Source organism: Ammospiza caudacuta, chromosome 3 (genome assembly GCF_027887145.1).
Source record: "Ammospiza caudacuta isolate bAmmCau1 chromosome 3, bAmmCau1.pri, whole genome shotgun sequence".
In the NCBI taxonomy this organism is placed as follows: Eukaryota; Metazoa; Chordata; class Aves; order Passeriformes; family Passerellidae; genus Ammospiza; species Ammospiza caudacuta.
In genome coordinates this window covers 2573307-2596100 of record NC_080595.1, presented here as the reverse complement: position 1 = coordinate 2596100, position 22794 = coordinate 2573307, and the positions used below count along the sequence as shown (strand labels likewise).

At 50.8% G+C, this 22794-nt stretch overlaps 1 protein-coding gene across 2 annotated transcripts in view; it reads right to left on the bottom strand.

Moving 5' to 3' along the window:
* BCL11A (BCL11 transcription factor A) overlaps positions 1-21808 on the bottom strand; it is a 62077-nt gene extending 40269 nt beyond the window's left edge. The window contains exons 1-2 of one of the 2 annotated variants that reach the window (XM_058801450.1): positions 21576-21808; positions 15639-15968 (exon numbers count right to left, since the gene is read on the bottom strand). In XM_058801450.1, coding sequence (XP_058657433.1) covers positions 15639-15968; positions 21576-21630 — 385 coding nt within the window. In that variant the 5' untranslated portion in view covers positions 21631-21808. Of the gene's footprint in view, positions 1-101; positions 257-15638; positions 15969-21575 lie in introns of those variants that run through there. The other variant, XM_058801451.1, reaches the window with a different exon arrangement.
* Between the last annotated feature and the right edge of the window lie 986 nt (positions 21809-22794).

The window sequence follows — 22794 nt, the reverse complement described above, 5'->3', positions numbered from 1 at the left end:
TCTAGTGCCAAGCAAATCTCGTCATTCCCAGCAAGGCATGGTGCTGGGAACACATCGAAGGGACAGAGGACAGGCAGGTGACCCAACCCACTCCGACCTACCCTTCACACCTCTGAAAACGCTGCCCTTTGCAGCGGGGGGAGTTTCCCAGCTATGCCCTTCCCGAGCACTTTGAAATCCACCGTCCATCAGCATGACGGGAAACAAGGCGCCGAGCTCTTCCTTTGAGGAGTTTCTTGTTTGACCAGAGTACACGTTATTCAAATCAGCCAGAGTGAAACGCAGTTAAGCTGCTGTTTGTTCCAGCACGATGAGACTGGCCTGTTAAAAAGCAAAAATGTCAGGATGTTACAGGCTCAGCCTCCTGCCAAGACTGGTACGTAGCTGAACAACTGTCAGAAACGGCATAATCAGAAACAACAAAAAAATGAAAACACCCAAAACAGCCACAAATTCAGATTGTGTTTCCAAGTCACAGGCACTCTGGGGCCACCTAGACCCCCAGCCAGGAATCCTTGGGAAGAAGCTCCAACCTGGAGCATCCCTACAGCCTCATGTACTACATGCCCACCACATCCACCTCTTGCAAAGCAAGGAACTTTAAGTAAAAACAACGGGAACCCAGTAAAGGTCTCAGATTTTGTCTTTATTCTCACCACCAAGGCATTTTGTCTATATTCTCACCTCCTGACTAAGCACCTCGACGTCGGGCACGGCCCAGCAATGTTCTGTGAGGGCTCCATAAAGGCTGGAAGCGCAGCCACCCTCACACCCAGCACAGCTCTGCACTAGGGGATCAATTTGATTGTGTTTCCCATAGTAATTTGAATGGGTGGGAGCCACCATGAAAAGGTTGCTGTCATGCACAAGCTGTGGACCTGCACTGGGTCTGCCCCCAGGGTCTGCTCTCCCCAGCCAGGCAGATGCTTCTCACCCCCCAATTTAACTCCTGCTATCTCTGAAATCTCTCAGACGCACGCACTATAGCTTAGTTTGCCTCAGAACAGCAACCCCCTATTTTTTTTTTCCTGTCCTGGGCCCTCAGGTTACTGGCACAGCGACAACTCTTCTTTTTCCCAACAGCGAGCCAGGAAAGATGATAGAACCTGCGTTCGTGGCCAAGGGACTGGTCTCAACTGGTTCAGAGGGAAAAAATGGAGCTGTGTCTTTCCCCCCCTCCCCTCTCCCTCTTCTTGCCTTTAGCCAAAAGACCTGGGAGCATTTGATGTGCAGTCAGCAGGTATTAAAAAAAAAAAGAAAATTATTGAAAAGGCTGGCCGGCCCCGGAGCTGTGACACTCTCTCATCAAACTCTGGACTTCAGCCAAGTTCATCTGTTAATGGAGAGCCACAGCCAGGGCCTCCCCCCCCCGCCACCACCCCCTCGCTCCCTCCTCTACCTCTTCCTCCCTCCTAAAAAACTAGACATCGATTATGTCTGTGCTTTTCCCTTTCTATTCAAGATAAACAAAGTGCTTCAAGTTCAGGGCACACCCTGGGACCCTTGACAAAGCAATCTATCATCCTGTCTGCTAAACCAGTCTGGCCACACCACCGCCGAGGAGACTAATGCTTCCAGTGTACAATTTTCCCTTTGTGCTGCTGCCCTATTACTAGTAACCTCTTTTCTTCCCTACCTTCCCAGGAGCAGATGTGCTTGACCACTTTGCCTAAGCCCCTCCTGGCAAAGGCATTTTTTGCTGAAAGCAACCTCAAGAATTAAAAAACAAAAAAGAAGCAAGCCCCCGCCTGCCCCCTCCTCTCCCCGACTCCTGTCTCCATCCCCATGTCCACCAAAGAAATCCAGCACAGAGCTTGATTTTTCCTTCCCCACCGAAGATTTCTTTTTAGGGAGTGAGTTCAGGTTTAAATCATATCCACTAATTCATTCTGACTTGCAATTAAATGCAAATACACTTTTATAGCCAGCATGGAGTGTATTAATTTTAACAGCAAATGACAAAATAAGAATACAGTCCCTCCAATACCAATAATGAATCGCGCTATAAATCACGTTAGTGGTCACATTCATTAAAGCTTGCAAAGCTCTTGGAGATCCACGGGCGCAGTGTGGCAGCATGGGCTCGCCCAGAGCCCAGCTGGGGGGCACAGAGAACACCCCACCAAGCGCAGGGCACCCAAATCCCCTCCCGGTCCCCGCCTGCAGTGCCACAGGGAGCTGCAGCTCCCAGGTGAGCGGGCCGAGGAGACTCACAGCCCAACACCGAGGGTGGCCCTCACCACAGGGCTGAGGCCTGGGTGAAGGGAAGGGCTGGGAGCACCCGGGCTGGGTGCTCTAAAACACAGGGCACTTACAGAAATTAATAGGAAACCACAAATCACCACTGAAGTGCACTTCCCAACAGCTAGGCTGGCCTGCTCCGAATGCTCCCGGCTCCAACAGCGCTTACCCCTTCCTTGCCCAGGTTACAGAGCGCTCCATTTGCTCGCCAGCACCAGGATCCTCGGCACCGCTCATTAGCCAACATGGGGGAAAGTGAGGGCTTTCTGCCTCCTTTGTTTTGGTAGGACAGCTGTGTGCCATTCCCACCCCCTCCCACCCATCCCCTCCTAAAGAAATAATTAAATCCAATTAGGACCAGAAAGTAATTTACATTTTGGTTCTGTGTAAGATGGGAAGGTGGGGGAAGGAGAAAAAAAAAAATCCCATAAAACACGTTGTGATAAAATTTCATTTCTCTGCTACTTATTTGTCTGCTTTTGCTTTTGAGGACAGCTCAGGCTGCACTTTCCCTCTTTAAACTGGTGCGTGAGAGGCAGACGAGGTGGAAGAGAGAAAACTTGTTCCCATTCCCTGCTCCGTACCAAGGCAGCTCTGCAGGGCAGCCCATCCTGCTCCTGCTCTGCTCCTCCCCTCGCCCTGCTGGGGGCTCCTCTGCCGCGGTTTACTGATTTACAGAACCTTGCTATGTGAATGGCAAAAATTCCTTGGCATAAGTATATGTTTGCTGATCACATTTCAGATCATGTGTTGTTCATTATTATGACTTGCTCAGAAACAGTTTTGCTACAGTTATGTGGGTTTGCCTTGGATATTTTTTTCCTCTTTTAGTACATTGAAAACATCGTGGCGGGGGGGGGGGGGGGAAAGCAAATGAGAAAATGTTTTTGTGTCTACACCACCTCAAAAGTGTATTTTAAAAAATTGTGGAAAGGAATATAAAATATTTCAGGACTGGGAAGCAAGTGTGAAAGGAAGTAAGATTAACAAATAATTTCTTAAAGACCAATGTGATGTCAAATTTTCAAGTGGAATATTTTCCTTTGGATGGGGATGGAATTATAGGTGGATTTGATATTTTTACACTTCCGAAATCCCTAAAAATATACCCAGCCCAACTGATGCATTGATTTTAATTTGGTGCATAATTTAAGCAGCCAGAAGAGTAGATCTTTTTGCCAAGCAAGACACCAGTGCTAGGACCTTCTGTAGCACTGGACAGCAAGTCCAGGACACACTGATTTTTAAAAATACTACCCCCTTGCCTTCTGCAGAGAACTTTTTCCTGAGTTCTCATTTTGGCAATCAGAACAGCAAATAAGTCATCACTCCAGAAAAAAAAAAAAGTTTCCAAACAACGCCACTGTTTTGCTTTCACCTGTGTTGTAAAACTCCGATTAATTCCAGAGTTTGCTCTGAACTCCTGCAGCAATTTACCTCCATCTTTGCCCGTGGCAGATGGTCCACGTGGGTTTCATGTGGGTGACCACGAAGGTCACCTGGGCGCTCTCCTCTCCGCGCAAAACACGAACGTTTACTTTTTTGCCATTTTCATATAGTAAATTATCCATTAGATTTCAACATATCTTACTAAAGCAATTACATCAAGAAAATGATAGCGCGTGTGGAATCAATTATGCATGCACTTGGCCAGGGACCAAAGGCTATGAAGTCGGAGAGGGCAGAATCGTTCAACACACACAAATAAAAAGCCCCTGGATCTCGCAGATGGACCCCATCAGTTCATCTTACTGCCGAAAAAGTTCATGCACTTAATAATTTATTTGTGTTCTGGATACTGTTTCCCAGCTGAATATTAACAACTTTGAACTGCACCACGCTTTTAGCGTGGTATGGGTGGAAGTCATGGAGGGCAGCAGCAGGTCTCCTCTGAGGTTAAAATTATACTTCTGTTCCTTCCAGAACGGTCCTTTTCCCTCTCCGTTTATTTTCTTTCATTAAGCAGTTCCTTTAATCAGGGTATCTGTTTCACCCCTCCGATTCATCTCCCTACCCAGTGACAAACTCTCCAACCAAAGCTGAGCATCATTACCAAGGCTGGACAGCCGAAGGGATGAAGCACCGGCAAGGGCCCGATCCCACAGCCAGGAATGGAGGGGCTGCCAGCCTGAGGGACAGGGACAGGGACAGGGACAGGGGGCAGGGACCAGGCCAAGCCCCAGCCAGGCAGGAGGGATGGCAGACGGGCTCTGGCACTGCCTGGGCACGGATGCCCAGCCAGGTTATGAGAGCTGAGCAGGCTCCCAGCCAGGCTGCTCCCAGTTTCCCCTGCCAGGGCTGCATGATTAACACCTTGCCCGGACAGGCAGCAGAAAAAGACCCTTCCTTGTGATGAGGCAACTGGGAGGCTGGAGTGGGAGAGGAGCAGCGCCAGCAGCAGGATTTGGTGCCACAAACAGGGCACTCCCTGCCCTTTGTGCAGTGTCCCCAAAGGCAGGGCCACCACCCCAGTGCCAGCAGCAGCTCTGCAGCCCCGTGTCCCCAAAGGCAGGGCCACCACCCCAGTGCCAGCAGCACTGCAGCCCCAGGATGGGCCCTGGGGCGCTGCTTTCACCACTGGTCATGCACAGAGGGGACCAGACACCGCCACATCCTGCCCTGCTGTCACCTCTCCCTCCGGCCCTGGCATCTCCAGAGCAGGGAAAATAATTCTTTTCTATCTACACATGTAGGATTATTTTTTAAAGGAATGTCTCCCCCAAATGGGAACAATTTCCTTCTACACTTCCAACCAAGTGTACTTAACATTAAAAGAGAACTGATAGAACATATTTAATTACTCAAGGTTAGACTCCTAATTCCTCAATTCACTAAAGGAAACTTGGCAAGAGGATGCATCATTTTGCTGCTTTCTACTGGAGCATCTGAGGGAGAAGAGCCACTGAGGCAGCTAATACACAAAACATGATCAAAAGTGATTAACAACAGCTTCATATGCAAATTGCATTAATGAAGGAGTGCAAAGTCATCATGTAAATTAAATATGTCAAATCTCTTGGTGAACTTTCAATCTTGAGAAGAAAAAACACCGCTTTAATTTTTTTACATCATCAATTTTCCAAGATTGAAAATCTAAGAATCTTGGTGCTATAAAACAATTTTCACCTTTTTTTTCTCCTTCAGCAGCCTGACAGGCTGGCCTGATGTGTGCCGAATGCACATGTTAATAGGCCAATCAAAAATGCAAAACAATTCGCAATTACTGCAAGGACCTAATGGTCATTAGAATTTACAACTAGGTAATGAACTAAAGTCTGCCCACACCATGCATATTCATAAAGCAATTTAGCCTTTGAAGATTAAAGAAGTGCTTAAAATTCAAATGAGCTTTAGCAAATTATCAGTAAGATTCATCCAAAAAGCAAAAGGGTTTTTCTTCCTGTGATTTCCTTATTTTTTTAATGCAAAATTGTTATATCTTCCAGACGGAGCTTCAACTAAACACAGGGCTCCGAGTCAAGCCAAAGGGGCTGGAGACAAACAGAGGCAGAAAACATTGTTATGGACTTTGTTCAGAAAACTAAGCCCTTAAGAGCCAAACCTATCTCTAAACATGGTAATTTATCAAAAGCAGCACAGACTTGCTCATAGGCAGTATTGTGTGCCGCTCTCCGAGAGCAGATTAACAAGATTTCCACCACCCTCCAAAAAAGCCTTTTTCCCCTCAAGTCACATCTTCCATGTAAACAGCAAACGTGTTATAAAAACATTATTTTCATCAAAGTGCAGCAGCATTAATTTTAGGGACGGGCTGCGTTTACAGGGAGGGATGCAGAGAGCTCGGCACCGGAGCGCGGCACGGCAAAGCCGCGGAGCTCCGGAGCGGGGCTGCGGCCGCCGAGCCCGCGGAGCCTGCGGGGGCACCGCTCACCGCTCCCAGCCTGGCTCTGCTCTCAGCCTGATCCAGCCGTGCCACAGGGCACAGAGCAGGGCACACACCGCTGCCAGCCAGCCCACGAGGAGCTGGGCAGCGGGGGAAGCGCTGGCTGCCTCCCGGCACCCCGGCTTGGAAGGGCGGGTGAATGGTCAAACAATTCCTATTGGAAGGGCGGGTGAATGGTCAAATAATTCCTATTCCCACCTCACCAGCCTTCCCCGACCTCGTGGCTTACGCTACCTGCAGCCCTGCAGAGCAAACCAGATGATGCCCGGAGCTGTGCTAATAATGCCTCGCTTTTTTTACATTTATTGGGCACAACAGGACCCAGCGCCGTGCAACAGCAAACATCTGGATGGGCCACGAGTCCCCAGTTTTCAGCAATTCCCCCCCAACACCAACATTACTTCACACAAAAAGAGTCCAGGGAAGGCCAGTATGGGATGTGACAGCATAAATCAGAATTAGATTCAAAACAAAAGTTTAGAAACTACTGCCGGGCCGCCGAGCTGTTGAAGGCCACGGTCTCCCAAACTGCCTTCAAGCCATGTCCCCCATTAGGAGATTTTTCCCCCTCACTTTTTTCGCTATTTCCAGAGACATAAAAACCACACTGCTGGGCTCTGAGCATTCCCTAAAATAAAGCAATTAACTTATTTCCAGGCTCCAGCAAGCGATGGTGACAGCCTCCCCCCCGGCAGAAAGTGGGAGCCGTGGTCCCTGACCCCCGGCCAACACAAAAGAGGCAGCCCCAGCACAATGCCTGCTGTCAGCAACTGAATTATTTTTATACAGGAATTTTTATCTCTATGGTACAAACAAGTATGTGTCTGTGCTGACTTGTTAAGCAATCCACTTGTATGTAGAATAAGATTTTTTTTTCCCTGCTACCAGTCACACAGCTCTAAGATCAGAAGAAATACATACTCTTTGAAGCTCCTCAAATGTTTTAGTTAAAAGGACAGCAGTTATTTTCTAAGATCCAAGAGTATCTTTATCAGAATTTAATTTTTCCTTATTGATTTTTTCTAACGTAACACAAATTTAACATAGGACAGTTTATAGTTTATTACAAAATAATACAGCCTCTATCTCTTTTTCCAAATGCATCCCACTGTGTTCCAGCTCCTCAAAGAGAACAAGGCTTCTGGACTAGTGTTTCTCATTGCACAACAAGTCTTCCCTAAACATGAAAATCAGCACCAGTAGCAGAGAAACACGGCCACCCTCACTCAGTAAATGCTCCGTGCGCTCACCATGCCCTGCCCGAAGAACCACAGTTCTGCTCATCTATTCTCTTACTCCACAAAGAACAAACTCAGTAGCTAAAATGCAACAAAACCCAGATGATTCATTCAATATCTGAAAAAAAACCCCAGCTGTGACGCTGAAGCAAAGTAATGCTGGGTGACAAATTAATTGTTGCGAATATTGGGGGGGTTACAACACAACACATTTGTATTTTTGCATTTTCTATTTCCCTACCTGATAAATCAATTAAGCAAGAAATTAATGCAAAATTAAACTCCTCACTTCCTAAAGGAACGAGGAACTGTGATGCATAATTTTAAAGAGGTAATAGCTGTAGTAATAGCAGCAATAATAACAATAGTAATAATAATATTATTATCCACAACAACAATAATAACACCACTAAAGGCAGGGCTCTTCTTTGAGCCTTTGTTGCTCAGCAGTAATTCCATTGTTTATTTAGGCAGAGGTTTTTCTATCTGCAGCTAAGATCAAATTGTAGGTGTAATTGTGCGGCATTTAGGCAAAGCAGGGGAGGGTGGAAGCAGAAAGCCCTGGGCTCTGACTGACCAAAGCTCCCCACGTCTCCCTCCACCAGCACAGCCACAGCAGGGGAACCCTGCACCCTCTGCAGCACCCTGACAACGCCTACCTGGAAGGGCAGGGAGGAAGGAACAGCTTCTCCTGCCAGCTATTTCCCAGGGATACTCCTGCCTTGCCGGCAATGCAGTTATTTGGCTTTTGCTCCTGCCCCACACTCTTGGTGTCTCAGCTATTTAGTGTGAAACACAAAAAATCCGAGCTGTAGCTGAGTTCTGTACCTGCCAGATGGGGAAGTGATAGGATTTTTTCCTTAAAAGCAACCTGTTCAGGTAAAAAGTTCCAGTAGAATTGCAGCAGGCAAGCGGGGAGAGGTCTCCGGGGAAAGCAGAGAGAAGAAACACTTTGGTGCACTGTCTGCAAACCCAGAATTCAGCAGCTTTTTTTGGCAGCCAATTTGTTTCAAGTGTTTTGTTTCAGGGAACGTATGTATTTTTCTTTGTGCATTTTGTGGATTTACTACAACCGCTCCTGACAGCTGTTGATTCAGTTAAATGAGCACATTATTAAAAATCCTCGAACACAACCGCACAGAAAAGCAGACACCTTCGGATGGAGCTGAAGATTCAAACACACAAGAAGATGCAAATGAAACCTCTGCAAGGAGGGTGCACAGCCTGAGCCGTGCCCAAGCCAGAGGGCAAAAGGGGCTCCAGCCCCTGTTTGTGGTGGCTCTGTTTTCTTTGTTTCAACCAGACCCAGATGCTAAAAAAAGAATGAAAAGCAATGCCAACAATCCCGAGAATAAAAAATAAATGTTTGCTAATACTTGAAAAAATTACATCCCCCAGCGGGCTGAAGTTAATGTGCTTCAAATAATTCAGCACCGTGCCCCGTACTTTGTCTTCTTTTCTTACTTACTATCCAATTTTGCAGAGGAAGGACACCTATTCAGAACAAGGAGGGAGAGGAGAGGATGTTTTCATTTTGCTTTAGATCAAAGGCAAACAAGAATGCAAACTGTGGCATATTGAATTTTTTTTTCCACCGCTGTCACTCACACTGGGCTATCGAAGTTTTATACAATCCCCCAGCCCGGCTGCATATTAAGCTGGCTGTGTACAGCTTTATTATAGCGTGGTGCTGAGGAAACATTAATATTCCTGTGTTGCATCTGACAGGACATTTACATGCGCCCATCTGAGCTCACACCTGAGAGCTGCTCCAAGGTACAGTAGCTGTGCTCCGATTGTAAAGGCAAATGAAGAACACAAATTCCCTGCTGGGATCGGGGCTGACCTCGCCACACCCCACACCGCAAACCTTTCCCTCGTCAACCCCAGGCAATGCCACCTCCGAATGAGGAATGAGACACCAAGTTACCAGCCTCGGCGATGGAAGAGCAAAAAAAAAAACCTCGCTGAAATATTTTAAAGATGCACAGCGAGTGCAGCTGGCCAATAAAGGTTGGAAAACAAACTGGCTGAACCCCGTGCGGGATGCGCTGCATACTAAACCCGATTAGAGAGACGGGGAGGATGTTTATGGGCTTTAAAATGCGTTTGGCACCAACACGGGAAGGTCTGAATAATGTGAGCACTTGGTCTGCTCATCCATAAGGGTCCACAGCCACCAGTGCAGTTCCTGCAAGAGTTTGAGACACATCTGGCGGAGCAAAGCACACCCAAGATGGGGCCCCCTCCAGAGCAAACTGTGTTTCATGGAACTTCATTATCAGATCATCCCAACCGCTTGGGTGGTTTGTGGGTCCATTAATGTGCCTGTTGTTCTTAAAAGTATGCCATAAATCACAGCAGTCCATGCACTGGTGTCTACCTACGTGGGCCCAAACCTGCTATGCCCGACGTCACCAGGCGTCAGGCTGGAGCTGCTGTCTATGTACACAGAGAGACAAAGTTATGTTCATTAGCCCAAGGGAAAAACTACAAAAAAATCCACCCAATGGTTAATTTTAGGACCATGCTACCAGTATGAACATACAAATACATAAGACTTAACACGCTGAAATACACAGACTTGATGTGTTTTACGGACTTGTGCAGTACCCCAGTAGCTGACACATAAAGCCAAGCGCTCCCGGATGGAAGCTGCGTTCAAATGCCTGCCACCGGGACAAGACAACTTCCTTGGACTCACAACATCCCCAGCAGCACCGTGACCCGAACAAAATCACAACAAGCAGAAAGGTAACGAGAGATCCGCAGCGATTAGCTAAAAAAAATACACAACAAAACACAAGTGGCACTGTGCCAGGCCATGTCCAGCTTGATGCTAAATGCCTTTTACTGCACAAAGCTGGTACTAGTGGGTATAAAAACAGACCGAAGCCTGAAGGGAATTTTGTCCAAAAAAAATTTTGTCCAAATGAGGATGCACACAGGCAAACAACTGGAGGCTCCCGTTGCCTGACAGTGCCTCACAAGCCTCTTTAATTGTTTTTATTATTTGAATGAAACAGGAGCGAGCTTGTGGGCTGAGGGCTGCATATACAAAACGGGGTGATGCTAATAGGCCTCCTCCTCTTTAATAGAGGCATTACCAAATTATGGGAATGTTTAGGGAAGACTTCCCTTCTCCCATTGGGCTAATTAGAAGGTGTTTAATTCACTCCCTGCCTCAGTTTCCGTGGCCCAGCACTCGTTGCCGGGACTGTCGGTGCAGAGCCTTGTGTTTATTACGCGCATGATTTCCAAAGCTTTCAGCACGTGGTGCCAACGTGCACCTTTCAAGATCTACATGGAGCTTAACGTGTGCCAGGCTGCCTCTTGAACCACCAGCATCATTTTGGATACAGTGATGCCTCTGCTCATGGACAGCTCCACAATTCAGTGTCTCATGCAATAGGAGAGAATGAACACAAAATATGTTTCTCATCCTCTCAGAAGATCTGGTTTGCAGGAAACAAAAAAGCCCAGCAGAAATATTCAGGGCACCACAACACTGTGATGCTCCCCTGGAAGGCAGAGGAAAACTTTCTACCCTGCTTCTGTGCTTCGAGTGAACTCATATTTGTGTTTCCAATAAAGAGCCATTTTTACATTAACTGTCTGGAACAGCAGGGAATAGGAAAACTAACACAATCTTTACCTCGTACAAAGGATGATACTGGTGTCACGTGCTTGCTTCTTCAAAAAACGTTATTTATAAAAGGCAACGGGGAAAGCAGGGAAACTATTGACTCTTCTCTGTATCCCTGAACAAGCAGCATTACAGCAACTTTTTGATCCCCTACATTTTTTACATTTTTCCCCCCCGAGAAGTAAATTTCACAGCCGCACAGGCCACCGCCTTTAATTAAGCTTTCAAAAGTCTTCTGACAATGCCAACAATTGCAAGACACTTCTAGAGCTCAATCATGCAATCATCGTGACACTTCTATTTACAATTTGTCTTAGAAAGAGTTTCTCTGACATTGTACTTTGACAAAACAGCCAAGCTGCCGGTTCACAACCTTTCTCTGTCTTATTTACAAATACAGCTTGTACGCAGCGCTCCAAACCTCGGGAGCGGGAGCCTTTGGGTAGCACCCTCACTATTTTTTCCTGTCTGCAATATTTCACCCAGCCTGCTCTCTCTCTTTCTTTGTATGGGGAAAGCAGATAGAATTTGACTTCAAAATCTTCCCATATTCCTTCTTTCCCCCCCTCTCTATTTTTAAGCTTTCATCTTATTGTCCAGATACAATGCCAACTATTCAGTGCAGACAGCAGTATTTTTTTGTCTCCAGAACAAAACAAAACAAGGAATCGACAATCACAACCTACAGAGTTACAATGGCAACTACTAACAACAGCTCCAAAAAAATTCTGCTTAAAGACATTACTTCCCAAGACTGTAATAATCAAACAATACTCAGTCTCAAATTTAGTACCAAATGACGTTCACCTTCCCCCAAGTGCAGCAGACAGAGGGATTTCTTACATTATTTTCCCACGTGTTTAATTTGAATGTCACAAGCAGCTTGAGAATATCGGATTCGAGCAGTAAAAATGACCTCCCCTCCTCCCCCCTCTTTGTACAGTAAATAGAGCATCCACGGATCCACGCTCGGCATCATACAGACTCCAAAGTGTTCCCCCAACTGCATCCAAGTAACATTTAGGATCCTCCTTCACCCCAGCCCCAACCTTTCATTAATTCCCTCGGATTCACACATCCAGCAAACAAACCGCCAAAACCTGACACGGGCGGGCGATAAATATTTCCTCAGCCTTTTCAATAAGTGAGCAGCGATTTTACATCCACTGATCTCCAGATACTTCAGTTAATATTTCCCCCTATTGTAAAATACGAGAGCGGATAACTAAAGCCCTGCCGTCGCCCTCACTGCAAATCACGGGCTGCCGGTATCTGGTGGTGAGGCTTTGACATACATATTGATGAAAGCTGCCTCGTTGGACCCACACAACACATCCTATTAATTTTCAGTTAAATTTATGGCATTTCAGCTCCGGCGCTGGATCAGCATCACTCAAATTTTTATAGCAAGGCAGAGCTGAGCACAGGCAGACACCCACATGGAGGAGCCAGGTATGGACACATGCCTGCACCTGAATGGATCCCACAGCTGCTGCACAGGTTGCACACACACACACACAAGCTCCTGTCCTCATCCCTGTCGCTGGAAAATGGCAAGATAAAGAGCAGCTTAAGGACAGTTAAAACAGACATTTCTCCCTGCATCTGAATGAGTCGCTGCCTCCTTGCTGTTACGTAGATCTTTAACCTTTACTTACGGTTCTCTTTTACTGTAACACCCCAACTTACTGACCAGAAAACTGCAGGCAGGGAAAAAACTGCACTCAGAGCTCACCCATAGCACCTCTGCATCCAGGCCTAACTTGGAACACTTCTTCCATCCTCAAAACTAATTGGGAACATTTTTATATTGCTACAGAATATGTATTTTATGGTCTCTTAGCAGAAAGAATCACTTCCCCAACTTCTGTGTATTTTTCCAAAGGCAGGCTCTATCTTTTTTTTTCCCTTAATTACACACTCAAATCTTGCATTTTGCATTCTTGCACAGAAATCAGATATAAATAGCTGAATTGGAAGAGTTTGAGGTTCTTTGCAGGGGCCTTCCTGAAGCCTGAACTTCACAGTTCAGGCTCCAAGACCTTCACTGGAAATTTTACTGCCGGAGTCCTCAAACTACTAGCTACAAGCAATGGGTCACTCCAGCTGTCACCACACTTCTTTGTGACACAAGGGAGCTGAACTCCAACTGAAAAGGGAGATGAAAACAAGAAGGGGAGGAACAGCACAAGACCCCATAACTCCTGCTGCACCTTCTCCCTTTCCCAAAGCCAGGCTGCATTTCCAACCAACGGGAAGAACCAAGGGACCCCAGCATTGCTCAGCTCCAACCCAGCCAGAGAGGTGCAGAGAACCTGTGATGTTGGACATCCCATCTGTACAGGCATGGCTGAGCACCAGAAACCTTGGGGCAGAAGAGTCCTGACAGCCACAACTCCATCCCTACTCCGGACACACTCACGGCTTGCTCCGTGGAACCCTCCTGCACGGCGCCAAGCCTGCTCCCAGTCCAAGCCCACCTACGTGTACAAGGGAGCAGGATCAGGCCCTGCCACTGTGCCCCCTCCTCAGCCACTGCCTGTGCTCAGAGCAGCGTTTACAGCCAGGTGAAACCACAGCCCTTTCTGACTGAACAGCCCCGTGACGGCACGCCAGCCCAAATCCTCCTCGCTTGGCATCACCCGCGCCACGCCAAAGCCACGCTTGGCTCGCTGAGCCTCCCGCACCAAGCCAGTGCCAGAGCAAACCCTCAGCACAGGAGGTTCCCCTCTGCAGAACTCCTCAGCATGGCCATCCCTCCAGCCCAGGGACCGAGCTGGGACCACGGGGACGACAGCATGTTTAATTCTTGCTTGACAGATACTGTGTTTTGTCTTTTGAGCGGAGCGGCGCCGTACGTAAATACAGCGTTACATCATACCACCGCTCCTCCATATTTGGTGATTTAGTATGGCTCCAGAGCTTGGAAGACTACAAATCCCTTCCGCCAGGCTCCTGCTTCATTAATCACACCCTACACTTCTGCTCGCCTTCCGTCAGATCGCAGGCAGCACATGGAAATGGGCACTGCCCTCCACCACTCCGGGAAAGAAACCTCACCTTTAGTATCCGTGTCTGGGAAGTGCAATATGGGGAATTACTGGGAGGGGGTTTCAAGTCTCACTCAAAACACAGCTTAGCAGTAGCTGTGTTTCCTCTTACATGTAGAGATATTCACGTTTCAGGGGAAGACCGATTACTCTGCAGAAACAGCACACACTTGTTCACATGACGTCTGCGTGTGCACGCACATGGCTCTGCACACAGACACGTGCGCAGACAGACACCCATGCACCGGCAGGATCTGCTGCCACCACAAAACCTCCAGAGCTGCAGCTCCCCAGCACAGTTTGGCGGCCGTCTTGGAGGCCAGGCAAGGCTGCGGGAGGATCCTGCTGAACCTCCCAGCGCCTGCTGCCCTATTATGGTTTAACTTTGTGGCCAAAGGGAGCCCCAGACAAGCTCCAGCACATCATGTGATGATGTACTGCGCCTCCGACAGCCCCAAGCGGTCCTGTGGGCTCCCCGAAGAGAGGCACAGGCAGTGCCACATCCCCACCATCACTGGAGGGGGAGTTTGCAGCTGGTCCAGGCACTCATTGGGGTTGATAGGCTGCGGTCTCGCCTTTTTCGACTGGCAGCGTTGGCGTGGCTTGAAGGGATCTGAAACGCTTGCTGCAAATGGGCAGTACTTTTGTTTACTAGTAGGGTTTTAAAAGCAGAGCGTGCCTTGTTACACTCCCAGAGCTCTGGGATTTTCTTTCACATGCTACACTTTTATTTTTTTAACCTCATTTATGAAAGTATCTGCATGGCCAATGGCTTTCTGATTTTATAAAACGGAAAAAAAATTATGCTATGAAATAGAATTATTTACCTTTTTTTCTTTTTTTAAATTACATTTCATATTGTTTGTTGCACAAAACAGAACTCTGCCTTGGACATTTGTACGGCTGACATGTGGTTGTGTAAACCGCAAACAAAATCAAGATACATCTGTCAAAACCACATCAGAGACAAGAGAGAGCACAGCGAAGCATTTATCATTTGGCTGAGGAGGCAGGCTGCAGAGAGCAGCCTTTCCTGTCAAACCAACCTTTTGAAATTTCCAACATGCCCTTAAACTTTTCGAATAAGCATGTCTGTGCGCTTCAGCAACTGCCCTCTCTACTCTGGCCTGGCCAGTCGAAAATGGCATCTTAAAGTCAAGGTCGGTGGTGTCACTTTGCCATGGGGCTGTGTTTAATTACAGTCCATACGCTGACAGCCAATATGGAACCAAGGCTGGCGGATGCTCGGTTAACTCTTTCACCCCTGACTTTGCCCAAGACTCAAAAAGCAGCCTCGGAACCCTCCTCCCGCGGGCAGGCAGTGGGAGACGGTGACTACAATGCAGGCAAATCACCGGAGTGGCTGGAACAATGCGGCAGGAACACCGGCTGGCACGGCACGTGCCTGTTGCTCCCGCCGCCGCGCGGGCACCGGGACACGCCGCTAACCCAGCAGGGAGGGCACGGGCACCCGGCCCTCACAGCACACACTGCCAACGCGCTACGGTGCGACTGACACGGAAATACACTCGCAAACGCTTCCCCTTGCTTTAATTTACCTGCTATATGTTCCTGTTTAGGGCAAATTCCTCTAGATGACGTTGATAAACAATCGTCATCCTCTGGCGTAACCTGGATGCCAACCTCCACGGGATTGGATGCTTTTTTCAGCTCACTTGGTGAGGGTGAAGGTGGCTTATCCACAGCCTTCTCTAGGCAGAGACTGCCATTGCATTGTTTCCGTTTGTGCTCAATAAAAATAAGAATGTCCCCCAACGGAAAGTTCATCTGACACTGGCCACAAGTGAGGAGGTCGTGGTCCCCTTCCGGAGCTCCCAATGTGCCATGTTCAGGTTCGTCATCAGTGAGAATGGCTTCAAGAGGTTCGGCTGCAGTTTGGGAAACAAAAGGAGAACGGTTAGAGCTGTCGGGAAAGGCAGCGGGCGCGGGGGGAGGAACGCGCCGAGGCCCCTCTTCATGAATATTACACCCCGCTCTGGATGGAGCCCGCCCGCTCCCCCCAGCCAAACCAGGCAACACAGCACGGCACCGGGGACAGGGATTCAACAGTCACAGGGAAGAGATTCTGCAGGAGCAGCCCTAGCACGCACAACTCAGAGGGAGAGCACCGCAACTGTCTCAGTGCTCCTACACGAGGGCACATTTCTGACTCCTTGAACGATTCGGTGCTAAAATCAAATGGATAGGCTAAGAGAACGCACTGGGAAACTCCTGTGGTACTACGACAAGAAGGGAATGTGGTGTTTTATTGCTGGATGTATTATTTATGTACATGAATTCAAGGCTAAAAGCACTGCACACACTCTCACACACATGGGTGTGTATCTTCCACCAGCCAGACAAGACCCAGTTTCTAAAATTCAGAAATACAGCGCAGACAGAAGGTGTTTCAACACACACACAGACACAGCACACTCCCTGTACAGGCCGTGCAGGTAACGTGTGCATGTGTGTGAAAGAGAAGGGGGAGAGCCAGCCTGCATGGGCACACACGCCCAGGCACCCACACGCAGGGCACATCCAGCCCTCAGAACACACGTGCACACGTAAACGCGCGGATTCGTGTCACTGTCCCCATCGGCTCGTCTGCGGCTTCCAATTTTAAAAATCCCTACAGGCAGTGGTTATACACCAAGTGGGGGGGCAGTGGGGGAAGGGGGAGGGTATCAGGCAAATAAATAAATAAGTATCTGTGGCAGAAAACCGAAATGATAAAAAGCAAGTGCAGCAGAAATGCCTGCGGGGTGGGGGGAGGCACCGCTCACTTCTGAGCTACTCCTCAGGATCCAAATAAACAGCAAATTCACCACCCAGCCCACTCAGAGATATTAGCTGGATGGGGTATTTTTTAGTACTTAAGGAAATAAGGAGATCAGTCATTTAGCGTTTTCTAATCCTGAAATAAGGGAATACCTAAATTATCTCGAACATGTTAGCACCCATGGCCTTCAGCATCTAAAATTCAGCCTGGCCAAGCAACTGCCACATTTCCTCGCAACAGTGAGAAGCGCCTTCTTTAAACTCAAAATACCTTGCCTAATGTTGTCAAAGTTGACAAATTTTCTGAATGAGCTCCAAAAAGCTTCATTATGAGGCTATTTCTGCTCACAGAATCGTCAGTGGATGCTTTAACGAGGCAGACTCACTCTCTTTTCTGTTGGCTTTTTTTTTTTTTACATTACATTTGCAGAAAAATACCTTGGCAGTCTCTGTGCAGCCTCCACCGCCATCGCCGTTCACGAGGGGGGGAAAAAAATAAATACGAGCAGCAGCGTGTTGGTGTTCGTCTGTCTGCGCAACACAACACGCACGCTACCAGCAGCGAGCAGGAGGAGAGGGTACTACAAACACAGCCCACCCCAAAACACTGCCAGGTAACGCAGGAGACACGGAATACAACTCCTAAACAGTTAATCAGCCTGACCTTCTTTAGCTGGCTGCCAATTTCACATTTAATGAACTTAAAGCCACAGAGAATCAAAAAATAGATTTTAATTTGACTGCACAATATTGGAACTGATTTTGATAAAGTGCAAAAATCCAGTGAACTCAGGTTAAATTTATTTCAACCCTACCTAGGCTGAATATTGAGGAGGAAGATCTGGAGTAGCTCCCAGTTGTGCTGCGTAAAATAATATTGAAAGAGCACACTACCTCGCTGTACCTCAGCTCCAACTAGGACACGGGGATCCAGCCCACCATTTCTTGCCTCTAGTACTACTTCTAATTTAACGTAAGGTCAACCACAGGAATATGAAGGTTACATTCGTATTAATAAAAACAATGTCTTAATCGCTGGGGCTTTCTGCTAAACTTGCAGAGCGGCAGGAGAGGAGGCACACGCAGCGTGCGCCTCACGCTGCTCCTCTCGGGAAGCCGTGAGGAGGAGCGGGCTCTGTTTCCGCGGGATTGCCGGGCACGGCGCTTTTCCTCCCCGAGCCGCTCCCTGCCTTCGGACCCAGGGAGTAAATTATGGCAGGAGACTAATCCCGCCGGCAGCTCGGCAGACAAAGGTATTTTTGCGAGCCCAACTTCGAGCTCACCGACCCTCCGCAGCAAAGAGACACAAAACCACCCGTGCTCCCCTCGCAACTGGCTGAGCGAGGAGCTCTGCATAATCATCACTCAATTATAATGTTTTCCCGCGGCCTGATTCCTTTCTGACGCTGTCACTATTATTTAGCAGGGGAAGGTAACCCGCTGCTTCGACACCAGACAGTTAAAAGTGGCACGGAACAAAAATAGACTTTGCTAAAAGTCTGTACGGACTGGGCTGATTTACAATCAAAACCAGGAAATGAAGTGGTAATTCAGAGGTTGCTGATTACACCTCCACATTTCACCTAATTAATTTTATAGGAGGCAAAGTTCTTGAAAATAACAAGATGATCAAATGTACAGATATAAAACCTGTAACCTCAACATTTTCTATGCTCTTAACGTAAATTATTGCTAATTAACAAGAATTATATACTAATGTATGAAATACGGCTGGCACTGTGTTAGCTGCAAAACATTTGGCTCCTGATGGAGGCAGAGCCAGCAAAAAAATATGTTTTTTATTATTACTGCTACTTTTAGAACATAATATAAAATACCGGGATTACAAAGAAAACACCAGAATACATTTCACCTGGTCTTGCCTCCGATTTGCAGGATGCATCTTTTAATTCTGGGGCAATCAAAATTCCCTGCCTGGGTCCCTAATCATCCGTCTCTATTTTTCATGCAAATTGCCCCTCCACCAACATGTCTTTTCAGCTTTCCCCCTTCGCCCTCCTACTCCCCCCTTTTTCCCCCTGTTCCCAGCCACCAAAACAAGCGCACCGGCAAAGGAGGGATGGATTTTGGAGTGCCGGGAGAAAGGAGGTACTGGGGTGATGGGGCGGGCAGGGGGGTGCCACAGCGCGGTGAGGGGAAATGCCCGCGGGGCAATGCGGGATGCGCTGCCGGGGCATTTTCCCGCACCGCACCGTGGGAAGGATGGAGAAGGGTTCTTTAATCCCAAGTTTGCGTGCTCGGATCGTGCGGTGCGAGGAAAGGGGGACTTGGGGGTACAATGGGAGCCGCCAACACGTTACGGGGAGGGAGGGGAAACCCGGGCAGGGGGAAGGCGAGCATCCCCCGCCGCCTCCCGGAGCAAGCAAACTCCGCGCAAAATTAAGAACAAAGAAGAAGAGGGAGGGGGCGTGGGGGGGTGGAGGGGAGGGAGCTGGGCGCCCTCCCCCTCCCGCCGGCCGGGCGGCAGCAGAGGAGCCGGCCAGGTTCAAGTTCGCGGGGCTGCCCGGTTGTTTGATCTCGCTGTGCCTCCTAGCGACCGAAGCGGGCACGGATCCCGCCCGCCGCCTCCGCCGCCCCGGCCCCGGCCCCGCCGCCGCATCCCCGGCGCGCCGCTCCCCCGGCCCGGCCTCCCTTTCCCCGCCGGCCCCCGGCCCACCCACGCCCCCTCCCCACGGCCGGCCCGGCTCTGCCCGCGGGGACCCCGGGCCCGGCCCGGCTCCGCTGCCGGCCCGCACGTGGGCGCGCTCCGCGCTGCTCGGCCGGGAGCCGCCGGGGCATCCCGCCCGCCGCCGCTGCCCCGGGGCCCGGCCGGAGCCCCCAGCCCTGCTCCGCTCCCGCCGCCATCCCCGTTCCCCGCACCCACTCCCACGGCCGCCCGGGAATAGCACCCCCGTGCACCCCCCATTTCTGGGGGGGCCCCATCCCCATATGCCAGAGATGCTGCACCCCATCCCTAGCCAGGCAATGAAGAACAAAAAAAAATTTTAAAAAGGCTCCCCGAAAAGTATCGGTGGAAAGAGACGGCGGGGGAGGGGCTGAGCCCCCGACACACCCCGCGTTTCAGGGCAAACTTTGGGCAGGCAGAGCCGGCGGCCGGCCCTGCTCGCGGCCGCCTGCAAAGAGGCAGCGCCGCTTCCCTCGCTCCATGTGCGAGCCGCAGTGTCTGGGCGGCCCTGGGGGAAGAGAAATCGCGGCGCAAAGTTTGGGGGGCTTTGCGAAGGGCCGAGGGAGCTGGGGATGGCTAGCAGGAAGAAACGGCCCTGGGTTTTCTGCCATCCCTGGGAGGGAACAAAACCCGCCGGGAGTAATGGGAGAGAGAGAAAGGAAGAAATAAAGAAAAGGGGGAAAAGGAGTGAGGAAAAGCATGCAGCATTTCCCCTTCCCCCAGGCTCACCCCGAGGAAAAGAGGATTTTTTTTTTCTCCCTTCCTTCCCACCCCCCTCGCCCCAAACCTTTCCAGCTCGAGTTGCCTTTTGTTGTGCAAAGAGCGCTCCCGCTTATCTTGCATCTAGCCCTGGTGTGTGTGGTGGCGGCTGGAGGGAGGGACGGACGGAGGGAGCCGGAGAGTTTTTGTTGCGAACGGTGTGGTGGGGCTCGGGGTTTGTTTTTTCTCTCCCGGGGAGAGCGGATTTGGTTTGGGGTTGAAATGCGGCGGCGAGGAAGGGCCGTTCGCGGGTGTGAGGGTGCGAGTGTGTGTGTCTGTGTGTGTTGAGTGTGTGTGTGTGCGTGTGTGTGAGCGCGCGTGTGTGCTCAGCCCGGGCTCGCTCTCGCCTGTGTTTGTTGGCAGGAGGCTCCCCGCACACGCGGTGCTTGTAAACATTCAGACACGAGATTTTTCCCAATCAAAATCCACTTCCACTTTTTTTTTTTTTTTTTGAAAATCTTCCAAAAAATAGTAAGCGAGCGGGAGAACGCGAGGCGAGGGCGAGGAGGGAATCCCAGCCGGCGCGGCGGGGCTCGGCTCGGCTCCCTGGCCGCCCGGTGCCGTCCCCCGCCCCAGCCCCAGCCGGAGCGGCGGCGGGGCGGGCGCGGGGCGAGGTCGGGGCGGCGGAGCCCCGCACGGCGCCGGCCCGGGGCGGCGGGGAGCGGCGGGACGGCCACCCCGCGCCCCGCGGCGGAAACAAAAGGGAGGCGGCCCGGCCGGGCTCGGCTGCGGCCCCCCCGGAGGGCGCCGCGGGGCGAGGGGGCGAGCCCGCCGGCAGCGCGGGGGGCTCCGGCCGCCGGACTTTCTCCGCGCTCCGCTCGCCCGCGCATCCCGCCCGCCCCGCCGCCGCCGTGTCCGGCGTGCAGCCCGCCGTTCCCGCAGGAATTTCTTCCCACTTTCGGCCGGCTGTGCCCCCGGCAGCCCTGCACCTCGCCCGCGCCTCTCCCGGTGCCGGGCGAGAGCTGCCGCTCTTGCCGCCAAAGAGCGCGGAGAGCGGGAGGCGAGAGGCGAGCGCGGAGCGGGGCAGCGGAGTGCGCGCCGGAGGGCGAGGGGCACGGGCAGAAAGAGAAGAAAAGTCATCAAGGTGATTAAATTAGAGAGGGAGAAATTACCCGGAATGCCGAGAATCCCGAGCCGGCGCTGAGTTCATTTTTTCCCCGACTCGCTCACTCCCGCTCACTTTTAATTTTTTTTTTCCCCTGCTCTCCCTCGAATTAAAAATTAAATCCGTGAAGAGGAAATTAAATAAATTGCTCTCCGGGTTACTTACGTGAAAATTCCCGTTTGCTTAAGTGCTGGGGTTTGCCTTGCTTGCGGCGCGACATGGTGGGTTGGTGGCTTCGGTGGCTTGTGAGTCGCTCGGTTCACATCGGGAGAGACGGGTTAGAGAGGAAGGAGACTCCAGAGAAAATATCTTCATCAATGTCTTTTGACATCCAAAATAAATTAGAAATAATACAAAGATGGCGCAGGGAAGATGAATTGTGGGATAGCAGTCATGGCTTTTTTTTTTTTTTTTTTTTTTTTTTTTTTTTTTTTTTTGTGCAAGGAAAAAAAAAGAGAGAGAGGGAGAGGGAGAGAGAGAGAGGGAGAGAGAGAGAAGGAGAGAGAGAGATGAAAAAAATGGCAAAAGCCCCCCTGAGCTGCAAGTTCAAGTGCGGACGTGACGTCCCTGCGAACTTGAACGTCAGGAGCCTGGATGGACAGAGACATACAAAACATGGGCAGGGCAAGCCGGGGAGAGGGGAGGAGGGAAGGCGAAGGCAACACCAATGGACACTCATCAGGGGCTGGACATGAAAAAGAGAGCAGGACAAGCCAATGGACAGTGATCGCAGGGGGGAGAGGGGAGGGGGCGCGGCGGGGGGGGCGCACCGGCCGCCCGGCGCACGCTGCCCAATGGAGCCGGGGGGCCGGGGGCGGAGGGGGCGGCGGCCGCGAGTGGCCGCCGAGCCGCGGGAGCGACAGGGGACCCCGGAGAGGGGCGAGGGGGGGAAATTGAACACGCACACGGGGAGAGGGAAGGGAGGAAAAGGAGCGGGAGAAAGCGAGCAGGCAGGCAGGCAGGCAGCGGCAGCTCTCGCACGCACACCCCCGCTGGAAAAGCAAACACATCGGTGAAGGCAGAGCCGGGCAGAGAGGGCTGCGGGGCAGGCTGGCCGCGGGCTGTGCCGAGGAGGTGGGGGAGCTGGGGGAAGCCAGGTAGGACCGGAGACCACCCAAAAAGCAAGCGGGGGGGGGGGGGGCATCCGGCTCCCGGCTTCCCCGCTCGCCCCCCCCCATCCTCCTCGAAGCCGCCGAGTCCCCTCCTCCCGGGAGCTGCGGCCCGGCCCCGGGGGACGGCGGCGGCGGCGGCCCCGCGGGGAGCCGGGGGGCGGCGGGGGCTCGGGCCGGGCCGGGCCGGGGGAAACTTCGGCGGCGAGCGGCGGCCCTTGCCCCGGGGCGGGCGGGGGAGCGGCGAGCGGAGTTTGGCGGGCAGGGGAGGAGAA